This window comes from Lycium barbarum, chromosome 1, assembly GCF_019175385.1.
Source record: "Lycium barbarum isolate Lr01 chromosome 1, ASM1917538v2, whole genome shotgun sequence".
Taxonomy (NCBI): Eukaryota; Viridiplantae; Streptophyta; class Magnoliopsida; order Solanales; family Solanaceae; genus Lycium; species Lycium barbarum.
The window spans coordinates 54,443,276-54,457,298 of NC_083337.1; the positions used below are offsets into that span (position 1 = coordinate 54,443,276).

At 40.3% G+C, this 14,023-nt stretch overlaps 1 protein-coding gene across 1 annotated transcript; it reads right to left on the reverse strand.

Moving 5' to 3' along the window:
- Positions 1-570: 570 nt before the first annotated feature.
- Positions 571-4,698, reverse strand: LOC132611839 (uncharacterized). Its single transcript, XM_060326207.1, has 6 exons — positions 4,467-4,698; positions 1,841-2,117; positions 1,495-1,576; positions 1,111-1,365; positions 1,024-1,052; positions 571-808 (listed from the first exon to the last, which is right to left on the reverse strand). Exons 1-6 carry the CDS (start codon positions 4,696-4,698, stop codon positions 571-573), a joined length of 1,113 nt encoding a protein of 370 aa, XP_060182190.1.
- Between the last annotated feature and the right edge of the window lie 9,325 nt (positions 4,699-14,023).

The window sequence follows — 14,023 nt, forward strand, 5'->3', positions numbered from 1 at the left end:
TGTCGGATCGACACGTGGTTTATTGCGTTGGAAACTAGACTTCCCGAACTTCAATTTAGGCTTTTGTGTCACTCCAAAACTCCTCATATACTAAAAGATATCCTTTCCAGAACTAGGGCCAAAATTTCCCCTCATACTTTCTCTAAAATCCAACAAACTTAATTTCCTTGATTCACTTGCCCTCCAGTTCTTCTGTAACTTATTATCTTAACTTAAACCCTCATAAATATTGGATAAGCGCATCTAATCTCGTGTATCCTTGGAGGTAATTCTAATTTCCATACTTAAAATAACCAATACCTACGAATTTCAACGTACAAAACTACAGGGTTTAACATTCTCCCCCTTTTAAAAACATTCGTCCTCGAATGTTGGAATACTTAAGGTATAATCATACATTTCAAATTTTTTCAGAACTTTAGTAAAGTATCTTTTGCAATTGGAGAATTGCTAATTTCCTGCCTACCACAACTTCCAATTTATATGTCTACCGTACTCAATGACACATAAACATGCAGTAATTAGAATATGACTTTTACCTTGTAAGTGATTTGCGGATAAAGCAGAATCTTACAAGGATTCCTCTGGAATAGTATCATCTGTGACAGGGAATAAATGGGGATACTTGGACTTCATTTTTGCTTCAGCTACCCACGTCATCTCTTCCCTATATTTACTCCTCCATAGAACCTTTACTGAAGCCACCTCTTTGCTTCTGAGTCTGCGGACTTGTCGATCAAGAATAACAATTGGTTCTTCCTCGTATGTCAGATTTTCTATAACTTGTATATCGTCAACAGGTATGATTCTGGAGGGATCTCAAATACATTTTCTCAGCATGGTTACATGAAAAACTGGATGAACTGCTTGCAGTTCTAACGGTAACTCCAGTTCATAAGCTACCTAGCCTACCTTCCGGACGATCCTACAAGGTTTGATATATCGAAGATTGAGCTTCCCTGTCTTACCAAATCACATCACGCCCTTCATAAGTGATATTTTCAAAAACATCCCATCACCTACCTGAAACTCCAATTCTCGTCGTCGTACATCTGCATAAGATTTCTGGCGACTCTGAGATGTGCGTAACTATTCCTGAATAAGTTTTACCTTTTCAATGGCCTGATGAACAAGTTCTGGCCCGAATACGTTTGCTTCTCCAACTATAAACCATCCGGCACGAGGCCTACACTTCCTGCCATACAAAGCCTCATAAGGAGCCATTTTAATACTGGCATGATAGCTATTGTCATAAGAAAACTCTATCAGAGGAAAATGATCATCCCAACTTCCTTGAAAATCCAGTACACAGGCTCGTAACATATCCTCCAAAGTCTGAATGGTCCGCTCAGCTTGCCCCTCTGACTGCGGATGAAGAGTCGTACTAAGGTTTACTCGAGTACCAAGACTTTCATGAAAAGATTTCCAAAACTTTGCCATGAACTGAGTGCCTCTGTCTGAAATAATACACTCAGAAATGCCATAAAGACGCACAATCTCCTTAAGATACAACTTAGCATAGTCTTCAGCAGCATAGGTGGTCCTTATAGGTAAGAAACTGGCTGATTTGGTTAACCTGTCAACGATCACCCAAATAGAATCAAATTTCTGACGAGAACGGGGAAATCCCGCGATGAAATCCATATTAATCACTTCCCATTTCCACGTTGGGATCTCCATTTCTTGTAATAAGCCACTAGGTTTCTGATGTTCGATCTTTACTTGCTGGCAGGTGGGGTATTGAGCTACAAAGTTAGCAATATATTTCTTCATACCATTCCACCAATAAAAGCCCTTGAGGTCATGATATATCTTGGTGGATCCGGGATGAATTGAATACTGAGAGTAATGAAATTCTGACATGATCCTGTCTCGAAGCCCGGTTACATTTGGATCGCACAAACGACCTCGATATTTGAGAATCCCATTTGAATCCAATTCAAAGGCTGAGATCTGATTTTGTTGCACTCCATTCTTAATGCTAGCAAAAGCTGGATCTTTATTCTGTTGAGTCTTTACATCCGAGGCAAGAGTCGATTGGGATATATTTTGTAAAGTAATCCTAGTGTCTTCTGAATCCAGCAGGCAAACTCCCAAATTCGCCAAACGATAAAGCTCTGTAGTAGTTTCCAATTTTCCACTGGCACATACAATAGGCTACCCACTGACTTGCGACTTAGAGCATCAGCAACAACATTTGCTTTGCCAGGGTGATACAAAATCTCAGCGTCGTAATCCTTTAGCATTCGAGCCACCCTCGTTGTCTCAAATTCAGTTCCTTTTGCTTGAATATACATTGAAGGCTTTTATGGTCTATATAGATATCAACATGGACTCCATATAAGTAATGCCTCCATATCTTCAGAGCGTGAATCACCGCGGCCAATTCCAGATCGTGGGTTGGATAATTTTGCTCATGTTTCCGTAACTATCGAGAGGAATAAGAGATCACCTTACTATTTTGCATCAGTACACATCCAAGCATGTGCGTGACACATCACTGTATACAGTGTAATCCTCAGTGCCTTCTGGAAGGGTAAGAGCCGGAGCAGATGTCAACTTATCTTTCAATTTTTAGAAACTCCGCTCGCATGCTTCTGACCATTGAAACTTGGCCCCCTTCTGAGTTAATTTTTTAAGACGAGCTGCTATAGAAGAAAATCCCTCCACAAATCTACGATAATATCTAGCAAGACCCAAGAAACTTCAGACTTCCAAAGCAGTTGTAGGTCGAGGCCAATTCTTAATGGCTTCGATCTTCCGATCATCAATTTTAATACCTTCATCGGACATAATATGGCCTAGAAAAGTCACTGAAGTTAGCCAAAATTCACATTTGGAAAATTTGGCATACACCCTTTGATCTCGCAGGTTTGCAACACCTTTTGGAGGTGATCAGCATGTTCCGTCTCCGAATGAGAATATATCAAGATAGCGTCAATGAATACTATAACAAAAACATCCAAGAAGGGCCGGAATACTATGTTCATTAATGCCATAAATGTCGCTGGAGCGTTTGTCAGTCCGAAAGACATAACTAAGAATTCAAAATGCCCGTATCTCGTTCGGAAAGCTGTCTTTGGAATGTCTTCCCCTTTCACTCATAGTTGATGATACCCTGACCTTAAGTCAATCTTCGAGAAGCATTTGGCACCCTGTAGCTGGTCGAACAAATCATCAATTCTAGGCAACGAATATTTGTTCTTAATAGTCACCTAATTAAATTACTGATAGTCAATACACATTCTTAGTGAGCCATCCTTCTTGCGCACAAATAATGCCAGTGCTCCCCACCGAGACGTGTTGAGCCTAATGAAGCCCTTATCTAGAAAGTCCTGCAATTGCACCTTTAATTCCTGCAATTCAGCAGGGGACATGCGATAGGGTGGAATAGAGAAGGGTTGAGTGTCCGGATACACGTCAATAGCAAATTAAATTTCCTTTTCGGGAGGGAGACCTGGTAATTCATCGGGAATACATCCTGAGATTCATTAACTACAGGAAGGGATTGCAAAATTGGCGGTTCGGCTTTCTTGCTCCTAACTCGAACCAAATGATAAATATAACCTTTGGAAATCATTTTCCGTGCCTTAAGGTAGGAAATAAACCTACCCGTTGGAGCCAGAGTATTGCCCTTCCATTTGAGAACCGGCTCACCCGGAAACCGAAATTTTACAGTTTTGGATGAACATTCAACATTGGCATAGCAATAGACTAGCCAGTCCATACCCATAATAGCATCTAAATCTAGCATTTCTAATCACACTAAATCAACAAAAGTCTCATGGCCACATATCGTAACTATACACTTACGATAAATTTATCTCGCAACAATAGTTTCCCCGACCGGAGTAGAAACTAAGAAAGGCTTGGGCAAAGATTCGGGCTTAATACCAAACTCATCAGCAATATAAGGAGTGATATAAGATAGTGTGGAACCCAGGTCAATCAATGTATAGAAATCATAAGAACAGATGGATAGAATACCTGTCACAACATCCGGGGACGACTCGAGATCCTGCCATCCTGTAAGTGCATAAATACGATTGTGACTGCTACCTGACCTAGATGTCTGGCCTCTTCCCCTACCTCTGTCTGCTGGCGCTGAAGTAGTCACTTGCCCAGGAGGGAGAACAGAAGATGAGGAACCTACGATCAAACCTGTCGGTTGTGCCGGACCACCTCTGCCGCGAGTCGGACAGTCCCGTACAATATGACCAGGCTGCCCACAAAAGTAACACACCCCCAACTCTGGCGGCACTAGCCAAAGTGGCCCTTACCGCACTGATCACAATGGGTCAGTGAGGGACTTGCCTAGCTCGATTCTCCCCTATGAGAAGGAACTTATGTTCTCGAACTCTGACCCGGTCCAGAATAAGTGGGTTGATCATAATGCTGCCTCAGAAACCTAGAAGGTGCACCAACCATTGAAGGAGCTGATCTTTAATAAGAATAAGGCCTATAACCTTCCTGATAAGCACCTGAATAACCTGCGGATCTGGCCCGCTTATAGCAACCCCTATTCGGGTCTTGCTCAGTTCCCTGTTGACGTTCAAGGTCCTCCAAATTTTGAGCATATGCCAGGATACCAGAAATATCAATGCCACCTTGTAATGAAGCCATCATACAATCTTTAATCAAGTGAGGACCAAGTCTAGTCACGAAACGGTGTACCCTATCTTCCATGTCAACCACCATTGTCGGAGCATATCTAGCCAAGGAGTTAAACTTCAAACTATATTCTCGGACGCTCATATTGTTCTAGCGAAGTAATAGAAACTTATCAGCCCTAGTCCGGTGAATCTCAGCGGGTAGGTAATGATCTAAAATGGCCCCGGTGAATTCGGCCGATACTGCTGGAGTTGCATTCTACCCTCTCGACTGTTGCCAGGACTCATACCATACTGCGGCCACATCCCACAGTCTTTAAGAAGCTAGCTCCACTGATTCTATATCAGAAGCATGCATTACCCTCAAAGCGCGGTGTCACGACCCGTCTAGGGGCCGTGACGAGTACCCGATACTTGTACCGAGCACCCCTTGTCTATCGTTTTACCTTTACCTCTTAGCAAGCCATGTAAACAGAGCCATTTTTTTTTTGAACATTAACATTAGCAGTAAACTTTCTAATATCGCGTTACACTGGGACGCGAACCATTCAAAATACAATACGTTTAACTGTACATAGCTGACTGTGTATATCTGTCTACGAGCCTCTAGACATAGTACCTTTATACATAGAAAGGGCCGAGTACTGTCGCGCCCGAAAATACATACACAAAATAGTACCAATGATATGAGGCTCCGGAACGACTGGAGCGCTGCCCAATGCTGCAGATAGAGCCCTAGAAACCTGGTCCGTATACCTGCTAACCTGCGCTGCATGAACGCAGCGTCCACAAGAAGGGACGTCAGTACGAATAATGTACCGAGTATGTCAGGCATGGAAAACAATGCAAGCAGTAACATAGAGTACAATCAATAATAATATCACGGAGCCATAGGGTGTATAGCGAGGCAAGAACGTAACCTGTACATAGGAAGGCCCCTCTTTAAGCCGGCTGTCATGTAGGCTTGTCTTTTCATCTTTGAAACGTTTCTTTTCATGGGCATAGGAGTCAACATTTTTATATTTCTTATTCTCGTGTGCAGAAAATAGTACATTTCAATAACGGTATCTTTCATTCACATTTATAGACGCCGAATACATCGTCTCTCCCAACCCCCTCCCCAACGGTGACCCAACACATTACATTACATATGTATCATACATCATATATATATGTATACAGTCTCCGCGTACGGCTCTTCCCATATCCCGCGTCCGGGTATCCCGCGTCCCGGATGGAATCCAACTGAATCAGGTGGTGATATAACAGTGGCCCTTCCCTTTTCCCCATACACACATACATATACATTTCTTATATACAATTTACTTTATCTTATATATATATACATATCCATACACATATACCCGTTTTATATACATATATCATATAATCACACGAGAGAGCCAAGGAAAATCACGTATTCATCGGAGTGACATAAGGTCGGCGATCTCCGATTACATTACGGAATGCTAGTGATAGCTTTGTCTCACCTTGAAGGAACAAGTAATTTTAAGGCGAGACTATCAATGGATAATAGTGTTACAGTAACCGTAGAATGAAATCGTGGGCATTATAGATGACAGTCATAGGCTTTGGAGTCTTAGAAAATAAAGTTATAACTAGAAGATACAAATACAATTTAGAAAATTAGTTTATCAATTTCATATTCATATTGGATCCTTAGCTTAGAAATCTCAGTCATAGTATCGTTCCGGTCGTACTTATCAAGCGCATTCTCTTGTCTAACATTGTCGTTATCATTATCCCATAGAAACACTCTTGTTAGAGTAGTCATAGTACTTTATCATTCGGTGACAAGATCGGGATCAAAGGTCCCCTTTGAATTTACCTTAAGTAAGTCAACCAAGACTATAGGGGAATCCGAGAGTAACGGGCCCACCTCGGGCCGGATGAGGTAGCGTATACGATTTACGTATGTTACGTGTCATAGCGTTACTTGTATGGGTCTTAGGGTAATCGGGTCCCATTTATACAAGTTCTAAGGGTGTAGGAGGTTTTTCCAACAATTGGCACACTTTCTAGTTCAATTCTATTGAACAAAAAGTGGAAAACTTTAGGTGCGGATTCCGGGGAACCGAGTTGTCCCCGAGGCTCGTACCCAACTTATTTCAACTAAGACATGCCATAGAAAGAAGGGTGAAGCCTTACATACCTCTTTCCGCTTCTTTTGCTATTCCGAATTCACGTTGCAATCTCGTCAAAATCTGCAAATTGGTCACATTTACCCAAACTTTCATTAGGGTACTTAGAGTTAGAATCTTAAGGAACCACTTGGCTACCGAAATTTCGGCAGCACTTCCTCTGTAAATATACCATCCTCAACATTCAACATAGCCAAATTCTCATCACTCACAATCTGGGAATTCAAACCCGGCCAAACTATCAATATAAATTCAACGACCACATTAGAATTTCCATATTTAAATCCAAGATATATTCCAACACTTCAATTAGCTTACTACTTCCTTCAAGACTCCCTAATTCCAATGAAACAACTACAACCTTATAATACATATATTCCAACAACATCATAGTAATATCATTACATGTCTTCCATACAAGAACATTATTTTCAATTTACACACAAACTTCCAACTACTAATACTTCACCACGCTTATCAATTCTTTATATGCAATATAAAATCCACAACACAACAACCAAAATACTAAATAAAACTTTCTCATCATTCCTTCATAATTCACCAATATACACGGCTATACATATAGTATACCACTCACGGCCACCACCCCTATATCCATATTTTTCATGAACTTCACTCATTTTTGTATACTACACCATGCACAAACATCCATAACATAAAAGGGAGTGAATTCTTACCTAGTTCCTTGATTCTTCACTTGGCTAGAATTGACAAATTATATGAATATTTGTTTTTCTTACTTCAATAACCACTCTATTTTGCTAAGGACTCTTCAATGGAGTGTTTGAATGGAAGAGAATAATTTTTGAAGAAATATTTTCCAAAGGTCTTGTGGGTTTGGTCTTGGCCGAAATGGCCCTTGAAGGTTTTTCTCCTTCTTCTCTTCTTTGTGTTCTCTTGAAATTTCTAGAGAATTGTATGAATTAGATGACTATTAAGTCATCTTTTTAAGCTATCCATTTAATTCTCATATGGGCTTGGCCCTTCAAGAAAGTTGGATGGCCAACCTTGGCCCAAAAGATCAAGCCCACTTTTTTTTGTATTTTGTAATTCATGAAAAATTATTTTTCAAATTTCAAATTTTACCCTTAGCCTTCCTCCATATTTCTACGAGTCATATTGCGAATTTCCCTTTATGCCCTTGGCCTTCCTCATTATTTCCACTTCTAAATTTTTCATAAGCAACTCATATGCCAAACAAAATAAAATATGGCCTTACTTGTTATCTTCCCGCGATTGTCTTAAATTATCCGAATGCGAAAAATGCGGGATATAACATCCTCCCTCCCTTTAGAACATTCGTCCTCGAATGTTAAACTGGTTTCATAGCGTAGTATAATACTTTGGGGAGGTCTCCTTCGTAGATACCTCATGTTGTTTAGCATACTCATCTTCAGAGCTTAGGTTGCCCTTTGCGATCTTTACAGTTGTGCTTCTTTCTTCGTGGCGTCTGCTGCGTCTATCCCTTCTGTCACGACCCGCCTAGGGGCCGTGACGAGTACCCGATACTTGTACCGAGCACCCCTTGTCTATCGTTTTACCTTTACCTCTTAGCAAGCCATGTAAACAGAGCCATTTTTTTTTGAACATTAACATAAGCAGTAAACTTTCTAATATCGCGTTACACCGGGACGCGAACCATTCAAAATACAATACGTTTAACTGTCCATAGCTGACTGTGTATATCTGTCTACGAGCCTCTAGACATAGTACCTTTATACATAGAAAGGGCCGAGTACTGTCGCGCCCGAAAATACATACACAAAATAGTACCAATGATATGAGGCTCCGGAACGACTGGAGCGCTGCCCAATGCTGCAGATAGAGCCCTAGAAACCTGGTCCGTATACCTGCTAACCTGCGCTGCATGAACGCAGCGTCCACAAGAAGGGACGTCAGTACGAATAATGTACCGAGTATGTCAGGCATGGAAAACAATGCAAGCAGTAACATAGAGTACAATCAATAATAATATCACGGAGCCATAGGGTGTATAGCGAGGCAAGAACGTAACCTGTACATAGGAAGGCCCCTCTTTAAGCCGGCTGTCATGTAGGCTTGTCTTTTCATCTTTGAAACGTTTCTTTTCATGGGCATAGGAGTCAACATTTTTATATTTCTTATTCTCGTGTGCAGAAAATAGTACATTTCAATAACGGTATCTTTCATTCACATTTATAGACGCCGAATACATCGTCTCTCCCAACCCCCTCCCCAACGGTGACCCAACACATTACATTACATATGTATCATACATCATATATATATGTATACAGTCGCTGCGTACGGCTCTTCCCATATCCCGCGTCCGGGTATCCCGCGTCCAGGATGGAATCCAGCTGAATCAGGTGGTGATATAACAGTGGCCCTTCCCTTTTCCCCATACACACATACATATACATTTCTTATATACAATTTACTTTATCTTATATATATATACATATCCATACACATATACCCGTTTTATATACATATATCATATAATCACACGAGAGAGCCAAGGAAAATCATGTATTCATCGGAGTGACATAAGGTCGGCGATCTCCGACTACATTACGGAATGCTAGTGATAGCTTTGTCTCACCTTGAAGGAACAAGTAATTTTAAGGCGAGACTATCAACGAAGAATAGTGTTACAGTAACCGTAGAATGAAATCGTGGGCATTATAGATGACAGTCATAGGCTTTGGAGTCTTAGAAAATAAAGTTATAACTAGAAGATACAAATACGATTTAGAAAATTAGTTTATCAATTTCATATTCATATTGGATCCTTAGCTTAGAAATCTCAGTCATAGTATCGTTCCGGTCGTACTTATCAAGCGCATTCTCTTGTCTAACATTGTCGTTATCATTATCCCATAGAAACACTCTTGTTAGAGTAGTCATAGTACTTTATCATTCGGTGACAAGATCGGGATCAAAGGTCCCCTTTGAATTTACCTTAAGTAAGTCAACCAAGACTATAGGGGAATCCGAGAGTAACGGGCCCACCTCGGGCCGGATGAGGTAGCGTATACGATTTACGTATGTTACGTGTCATAGCGTTACTTGTATGGGTCTTAGGGTAATCGGGTCCCATTTATACAAGTTCTAAGGGTGTAGGAGGTTTTTCCAACAATTGGCACACTTTCTAGTTCAATTCTATTGAACAAAAAGTGGAAAACTTTAGGTGCGGATTCCGGGGAACCGAGTTGTCCCCGAGGCTCGTACCCAACTTATTTCAACTAAGACATGCCATAGAAAGAAGGGTGAAGCCTTACATACCTCTTTCCGCTTCTTTTGCTATTCCGAATTCACGTTGCAATCTCGTCAAAATCTGCAAATTGGTCACATTTACCCAAACTTTCATTAGGGTACTTAGAGTTAGAATCTTAAGGAAACACTTGGCTACCGAAATTTCGGCAGCACTTCCTCTGTAAATATACCATCCTCAACATTCAACATAGCCAAATTCTCATCCCTCACAATCCGGGAATTCAAACCCGGCCAAACTATCAATATAAATTCAACGACCACATTAGAATTTCCATATTTAAATCCAAGATATATTCCAACACTTCAATTAGCTTACTTCTTCCTTCAAGACTCCCTAATTCCAATGAAACAACTACAACCTTATAATACATATATTCCAACAACATCATAGTAATATCATTACATGTCTTCCATACAAGAACATTATTTTCAATTTACACACAAACTTCCAACTACTAATACTTCACCACGTTTATCAATTCTTTATATGCAATATAAAATCCACAACACAACAACCAAAATACTAAATAAAACTTGCTCATCATTCCTTCATAATTCACCAATATACACGGCTATACATATAGTATACCAGTCACGGCCACCACCCCTATATCCATATTTTTCATGAACTTCACTCATTTTTGTATACTACACCATGCACAAACATCCATAACATAAAAGGGAGTGAATTCTTACCTAGTTCCTTGATTCTTCACTTGGCTAGAATTGACAAATTATATGAATATTTGTTTTTCTTACTTCAATAACCACTCTATTTTGCTAAGGACTCTTCAATGGAGTGTTTGAATGGAAGAGAATAATTTTTGAAGAAAAATTTTCCAAAGGTCTTGTGGGTTTGGTCTTGGCCGAAATGGCCCTTGAAGGTTTTTCTCCTTCTTCTCTTCTTTGTGTTCTCTTGAAATTTTTAGAGAATTGTATGAATTAGATGACTATTAAGTCATCTTTTTAAGCTATCCATTTAATTCTCATATGGGCTTGGCCCATCAAGAAAGGTGGATGGCCAACCTTGGCCCAAAAGATCAAGCCCACTTTTTTTTATATTTTGTAATTCATGAAAAATTATTTTTCAAATTTCAAATTTACCCTTAGCCTTCCTCCATATTTCTACGAGTCATATTGCGAATTTCCCTTTATGCCCTTGGCCTTCCTCATTATTTCCACTTCTAAATTTTTCATAAGCAACTCATATGCCAAACAAAATAAAATATGGCCTTACGTGTTATCTTCCCGCGATTGTCTTAAATTATCCGAATGCGAAAAATGCGGGATATAACACGCGACCCATTCGATCTATAAAATTTTGAGGATCATCCTTCGGGTTTTCCCCCGTGAAAATTGGAGGGTTCAAAGTAAGAAAATCATGTGAAGGCTAACCTGCCGCTGAGTCTGAGTAGCCACCAATCTAGTTAATAACTGGACTGCATGTCACAAGTCCTGATCGGGAACAGCAGGGGGAGGATCTGGAGGCTGAGGAGCCGGAGGGTTTGGAGCTCTATTATGCTCTTCAGCAACTAATCAAGTAGAGGTATCATGCAAGGGAGTAGCGTTCTGGGCCTCACCATGTCCTAACTCGGCTGGGGATACTCGGCTCGGGCCTTCCCCCGTAGCGCCCCCTATTTTACCGGCCTTCTTCTTTCTCTAAGGCATCGCTGAAATTTAAATAGGAAAATATTAGATAATGTCATCCTTACTTGGCTCTATTGCACGATCTAGATCATGAAGAAGAGCGTCTTCCTAAATGCCCTGTAGCCTTCTGGCTATAGATATGGTGCACGACATACCGATAACAACGACTCTACTGGACACGGCTCATAGAAATCCCTAGGACTGAACTGCTCTGATACCAACATGTCACACCGCCAACGAGGGGTATGAACGGCTCCGACCCGTAGGCCGGGAACCACTTGACTTAAGAGTTACTTTGAACATTTTATGCCATAACTCAAAGAATACCTGCACGCAGAAAAGGCCCAATATAGAAATATCCGATAATCCCACACATATAAGCATATGTGGACCGACAAGGTCGCTACAACATCACGAGTATCATAAAGCCGGCAAGGCTAACACGAAAGTATCACAGACCAAAACAATGCCAACATGACTATATACAATACTTACATACCCCACTATGTCTATGAGCCTCTAAGAGTATACATATGAACATATATTACACTAGCAAAAAAGTACCAAAGATAGCAAGTCCGGAGTAGTAGCACTGTTACACCTCGGAAAATTTCCCGTTGGTACGCAAGTAAATGAACTAATGATGTGTGCGAGGAGTGCGAGTGTATAATGTTTCATGGGAAATGTATGTGAAGGGATGTGGATGATTAGAATGAAAAGTCGAGAAATGAGAAAAATTGAAAGTTGGCAAAACTGCCCAGTGGTCGTATATTGCAAAATACAGACCGTAAAGTGCAACACGGTCCGTAAACTGGCAGTCGTAAACTGCCATGCAAAGCTTCAGCTTTCTGCCCAGTGGTCGTATAGTGAAAAATACGGACCGTAAAGTGCAATACGGTCCGTAAACTTGAAGTCGTAAACTGGCATGTCCAACTCAACTTTCTGCCAGCTGAGGAAGAGGTATAATACGACCTGGTGGACGGGCCGTAAAGTGATTTACGGCCCGTAAACCATGGTCGTAAATCACCATGCATGCAGGCCAAAGTCTCTGGTCCTGCTTAAGCTTAAAGACGACCACGAGGGACGGTCCGTAAAGTGGAATACAGACCATAAACCTCCATGGACGACCACTGTTCACCCAGCACAAATTTTCCAATTCATTAAATATGAGAATCAAGACTTGTCTTATTTCATTTCCACATTACACCACTTCTCTCTAAAACTTCTCTCTACATTTATTATATGAGTTTTCAAGGATTATAAGCCATCAATAACATTAAGACAAGTGAATCAAGGATAAGGGAATCATCAAGGATCATCCAAGTCAAGAAATCCAAATGGAGAAAAACTAGGGTTTTGCTCAAAGAAGAGTATTATCAACCAAAGCTTGTTCCTACAACTTCTAAGGTAAGATTCATGATTTTTACAAGATGTTTAAGGTATTGGAGAATTAAAATACATGGATTGTAGAAAATGTGGTCAACTAGGTCATGAATGATGAATAGTGACATTTTGGGAAATAGTTTGAATTGAGTTATGAATGTTGTTGTGTTGTGATATGAATGTGTTATAAATGGTATTAAGATCATGAACTAAACACTTTAGACGAATGGACGAAGATGGGTGTTATGACCATGAATGTGAGTGAATTAGAGGCAAATTGAGGAATCTAGATAATGTGGATAATGTGAATGACTAATGGCCATTGTTATGATATTAATGAAGGTATAAACGCTAGCATTGGAAGGAAACGTGCAAGTGTAGAATAGTCTGACGAAAAGGTATGTAAGGCTAACCCTTCTTTCATAAGGCATGGTTCTTGGCCAAATTCCTAATTCCTCTATATGAGTATGTTGCCTTCACATGGTTGACATTCCGAGCTCATAAGCTCACGACCCTTGATATGTACTATGATTATACTATGTTCCTCGTATGATGAGTAAGTCCATAATGTAGATGTAACGATAATGATGAGGATAGTAATGATGATGAGAGTAAAATGAGATTAGAGATGCTTACGAGCTATGATATATGTATATGTATACCTATGATAAGACCCCGAGCTTATGATGCCGGGTAAGACTATATGTATATGACTATGTATAAAGTATGTATATGATTACGAAATGCGCGCACACCTCTGCAGATGGTACGGATAACCCTGATGCCTTGGTAGGGCCAGGTATGTATGACCTTGAGCCTTGGTTGGCCAAGCATGTATAAGACACCGATCCTATGAGGTCGGGTATGCTATGTAAATGCTATGTATATGAAATGACTATGTATATAAAATGAACATGAATGTGATAAGACTATGTATAAGAA